General features: G+C 39.3%; 1 protein-coding gene across 3 annotated transcripts in view; it reads right to left on the reverse strand.

Moving 5' to 3' along the window:
- ABCC9 (ATP-binding cassette, sub-family C (CFTR/MRP), member 9) overlaps positions 1-4,995 on the reverse strand; it is a 227,669-nt gene that overhangs the window by 162,165 nt on the left and 60,509 nt on the right. For all 3 annotated transcript variants that reach the window (XM_006897200.1, XM_006897201.1, XM_006897199.1), the window contains exon 10: positions 2,668-2,830. In XM_006897200.1, the coding sequence (XP_006897262.1) occupies positions 2,668-2,830 (163 nt within the window). The remainder of the gene's footprint in view (positions 1-2,667; positions 2,831-4,995) is intronic.

The raw sequence follows: 4,995 nt of genomic DNA on the forward strand, positions 1-4,995 counted from the left end.
GTGGTTGGACTGAAATGTCACTCCAATAATTCAAGAACTTTTTGTCAAGGTGCTAACTTGGATATGCCATAATAAATTATGCATCTTTACCTCCATTACTTACTGGATGGCCTCCTCCTTCCTCTCCCCCTCATGAATGATATTCAGTTCAACTAAAGTCTCACTTCAGAAGACAGCACAAAACTGTTATCTATGAAGGTCAGCTATGAGTCATTTCCAACACAAAGGTAATGAAAGGGATGGATTATCAGTACTACTGTTGTTGTTATATGCCATCAAGTCACCTATGACTCATAAGGACCCAATGTACAATAGCTCTGAACCCTGCCCTGTCCTGAGCCAGTCTCACTGTCTCTGACACACCTAACCCATCACCCTGGTTAGTGTATCAATCCATCTCATCTGGGGGCAATCTCTGCACTGTTCCTCCACCCTTCCAAGTACGATGTCCTTCTTTAAGGACTGGTCCCACCTGGCAACATGCCCAAAGGATGTGAGATGGAGCTTCAAACTAACTGCCATCAAGTTAATTCCAACTCACAGTGATCCTTCTTCAGGTTTCCAAGGCTATACATCTTTATGGGAAGAGATTGTCTTTCCTCTTAGAGGTTGGTGGATTCAAACCTTTCAACTAGCAGCCCTTTCAACTACATTACCCACTAAAACACCTGTAGATCTCAATTATTCTGTCTTCTAACATTTTGACCCCATGTTAGTAGTGGTGCACAGCTGTAACACAAAACTTCTTCCCATTTCTCAAGCATTTAAACACTAGAGTTCAAATGAATGGGTTCTATAAGCCAAATGCTTTCTCAAAATCCATTTCATAAAAGAAGTATTTATAATCTCTAGGATCTAAAAGTAGTTTAGAACTCAAGAGGAAACGATACACAAACTGTCAAACCTTTAAATTGTGAAAAGTCTTGAGAGCAAATGGGATGAAACAAACTGACATACAAATCAAATTAAGCCTTTGGGGAAGTAGTCTGCCAAGGTTCAGGTGAAACTCATGACTCTTAAGAGTACAAAGTGTCATGCTGTAAGGACAAAAAAAAAATTCTAATATTGCAATGAGAAATCAAATAGACTCCATTTCATGTAGCATTCACTCCATTTGAGTAACCAAACCCTGTGTGTGGAAAATTTCTGCCCTGAGCCCTCAAGTTTTGTCTTGACCCATTTCCCAAAATAGTTAGTTGCTATTGTTTGCAATTACTTGTTATTCAACAGAAGCTGGACAATGACTAGGGATGCTAGAAGGAGAACTGCTGCCTTCGGTGCTGGAGAAGAGTACTGAATATACCATGGACTGCTAGGAGAACAAACAAGTTCATCCTGGAGAGGGTGAGACCAGGCTGCTCCTTGAATGCAAGGATTCTGAAGCTTCGTCTGGCATACTTTGGGCATGTTGCAAGGCAGGATCAGTCCTTGGAGAGGGACATCATTCTTGGGAGAACGGAGCAACAACACAGGAGAGGAAGACCCTCGATGAGGTGAATTTATTCAGTCTCTGGGTAAGGGGAATAGGTGTGTCAGAGACAATAAGATTGGCATGAGATAGAGCTAGGTTTAGGGCTGTTGTACATAAGGTCGCTATGAGTCTTGGGCGACTTGATGGCACATAACAACAACATTGTTTATAAACCCAAGATGTAAACATTTGCACTGTATCCTTGATAAACTGTACCCATGACCACGTCACTGTACCCTTCGAAATACGTAAACAGCAGGATATTATAGCCTGGGCCCATGTAGCCCAGCATCTGGTGGGGAGTAAGGTTATAAAAGCACCTACCTGAATCTAGGAGGGGGGGAATCCTGCCATGTTGGTGAGACTCACGTATAATCATGTGGTGTGTGTCTCTTAATCCATTGGGCACAATAGTAACTCTTTTTTTTTTTAGGTTGTTTATTTTTCATTTCAATGAACATCTACAGAGATTTTGGAATTCCATTCATTCATTGTTGCACCCCTCTCCCCGCCCCCCCACCCCCGTTTGCTCCTCTCCTTCAAACGCAAAAGAAAAACTCCCTCAATGGTACGCAATCCCCCACACACATCCCCCAACCCCAGCGGACTTGAGGGGAGGGATTGCATAACAATGAAAGAGTTTTTCTTTCTTTTAAAGAAGAGTGTTCCTTTGGAACATCTGATGGACTTGAACAATTTTCCTTCAAATTGCCAGTGTAACTCTCTACCACTAAGTCACCAGAGCTTCCTTGTTGCTATGTGCCATTGAGTCACCTGTGACTCACAGTGATCTTATGTACAATAGCTTTGAACTCTGCTTTATCCTGACCTGTCTCACAGTCTCTGACACACTTACCCCTATTATCCTGGTTACTGTGTAAATTCATCTCACCCAAGGTCTTCCTCACCTGTACTGTCTTTGCACCCTTCCAAGCATGACGTCCTTCTTCAAGAACTGGTCCCCTCTGCCCACATGCCCAAAGTATGCGAGACAAAGTTTCACCATCATTGCCTTCACAGATCACCCTGGTAACCCTGTGCTTATCCTGCTCTTTAAATTAAAAATTTGGAAACTACTGGACATAACATACTTAGAGTAGAAAATATGCTTTCTTTGTTTACTCAAATCTTTGATCACAACCTAAACTAATCACAGGTGTTAGGGCTTCTCTTAACAAGGAACAGAAAGAACTTACTAGAGAGTGATGTATAAAGTGCAAAGGTTTTGAGACTGGATAGTTCTTTCATTCTTGTTTCTTCCACACTTTTGCAAAAAATGTGTTCCCAGGCATATAACTTTAGAAGCTTGATCCCTTTCAATATTTCATTTGTTTTCTTCAGTCTCTCAGTGGAATAATCCTATGTAATAAAAGAAGAAAAAAATTAAGCTATATTCACTCCACAAAGAAAAATAGAGACTTCAGTTTCTTAGATACTGAGTTTTCCACTAGCAATGGCTGTGAGATTTCCAGAAGTAGTTAAACTCTCTATGCCTCAGCTCTTCAACTTTAACATCAACAATTAAATGAAAAGACCTCAAAATTTCTTCTCCCCCAAAACTTTTATATTTCTATTGCTTTTTGTTTTTAATAAAATAAAGCAGAAATATTCTTCAGTTGCCACAGTATCCTTGAATGATGACTGCCCTTAGGAATTAAGCATATACATACAGGGAAATGATAAAGAATATTTTCCATGGGACCTCTCAACACCTAAATAATTATATTCCTCCCTGAGAATTATTACTTTCTTAGACTAGAAACAAAGAATTTATGAAAAATTAGTTTAATATTCAGGAATGTGAGGTTATCGTGTTACTTATTTACATTGAATTTTCATAATAGTTATTGAAAACATTCTTGCTATCCTGAACTTTAGAAGAATTTTATTAACTTCTCTGTAAATTCTTGTTTTAGCTCTAAATAAGATTTATCAAATGTCTGCTATTAGGGACCTCTCTGGGGTACTGAAGAACAATTGTGTCACTCTGGAGACTAAGGTGCGTCTGATACAGGCCATGGTCTTGGCAATCACTTGTTATGCATTAGAGAGTTGGACAATGACTAGGAAGGACAGAAGGAGAATTGATGCCTTTGAGCTGTGGTGCTGGAGAAGACTATTGAATGTACCATGGACTTCCAAGAAAATAAAAAGATTCAAATGTTAACTTTAATTCATTGAGGAGAGAATTGAGATTCACAGTAGAAACAGAAACCTTAATCTAGTCAACTCTCAGTACCCTCCACTACCGAGTATTATATTAGAATCATTAGAAATATGGAAAATTACCTGTAACATATCAAAAAAGGCAGATAAATATGAGGATCCAAGGGGGGTGGGTAGTGAAAGAAAGATGAGGATGTGGGGCAAGATTAATAATAAGGCTGTAAAATTTGATGGGTCAGGAGATGAGGGAAATTGGAAGAATTTAGTGTGAAAAACAATGTATTCGAATTTTGTAAATAAACTAATATAATTTTAAAAAATTAAAAACAGGTAAGGCGGCTTATTGGAGGAAAAGAATAAATGGTCTATGTACTGTTACACTTTTTTTTTGTCCCTACAAGGACTTCAAAACAAAACAATAACAACAAAAAGCAACCCATTGCCATCAAGTCCATTTCAATGCACAGAGACAGACTAAAACTGCTTCATGTGGATTCAAATGCTATAAATATTTCTGGAAGCAGACTGTCACATCTGTCTCCTACAGAGTCGCTGATAGGTTCTAAGCACTAACCTTCTGACTGTTATTGTGGTTGTTTGCTGTCGAGTCAATCACGACTCATAGTGACCCTATGAAGAAAAGACCTGAACCCTGTTCTATAACTATTGTCTTTTCTCTAAGTTCATAGAGTTTCCAGAGGCACATTGTTTAGGAAGTGGCTACTGGCAGTTGAATATTAACAGTTCTGCCAATAGGCCTCACAGGGCCTTAATCTAATGCACTTCCACTGAGTCAATTCCAGTTTATAGTTACCCCTCCATCTGGGTTCTAAGATTGAATATGAGGCTGTTCATGTTTCTCCTACAGAGTGGATTCAAACCTTTTTTTAGTTAGCAGCACAGCACGTAATATACCAAGCTACTAGACTCTTTCACAGAGACCAATAAAGCTCCGAAACTCTTTTTTTGTCAAGTCAGAACCAACTCATAGCCAACCAACCCTCCACTAGGTTTCAAAAGCTGCAAGGGACGAGGCTGCCATCTTTCTTCCTGTGAGTGGCTAGTGGATTCAAACCACTGAAGGGGCATGGCCTTTGGGTTACAGAAAAATTGTAGGCAGCATGTCTAAAAGTAAAGGTTTGGTTAAATATGAGCAAGTCTTTCTGAAATGTAGAGATGCTGCCACGGGCAGAATAATTTTCCAGGTTGGTGTTCCTGCTCTGACAAGAGAATTGCATGTCATGTGAATGTTTTTGTTTTTTTTTCTGGATCAAATTTTATTTTTATATTCAACTTTTTGAGAAAGCGCCATACTGCCTTCAATGGTGGTTACAGCATTTTACACTCCCACCAACAGT

Source organism: Elephantulus edwardii, unplaced genomic scaffold (genome assembly GCF_000299155.1).
Source record: "Elephantulus edwardii isolate Elephantulus edwardi_28Jun2011 unplaced genomic scaffold, EleEdw1.0 scaffold00206, whole genome shotgun sequence".
Classification (NCBI taxonomy): Eukaryota; Metazoa; Chordata; class Mammalia; order Macroscelidea; family Macroscelididae; genus Elephantulus; species Elephantulus edwardii.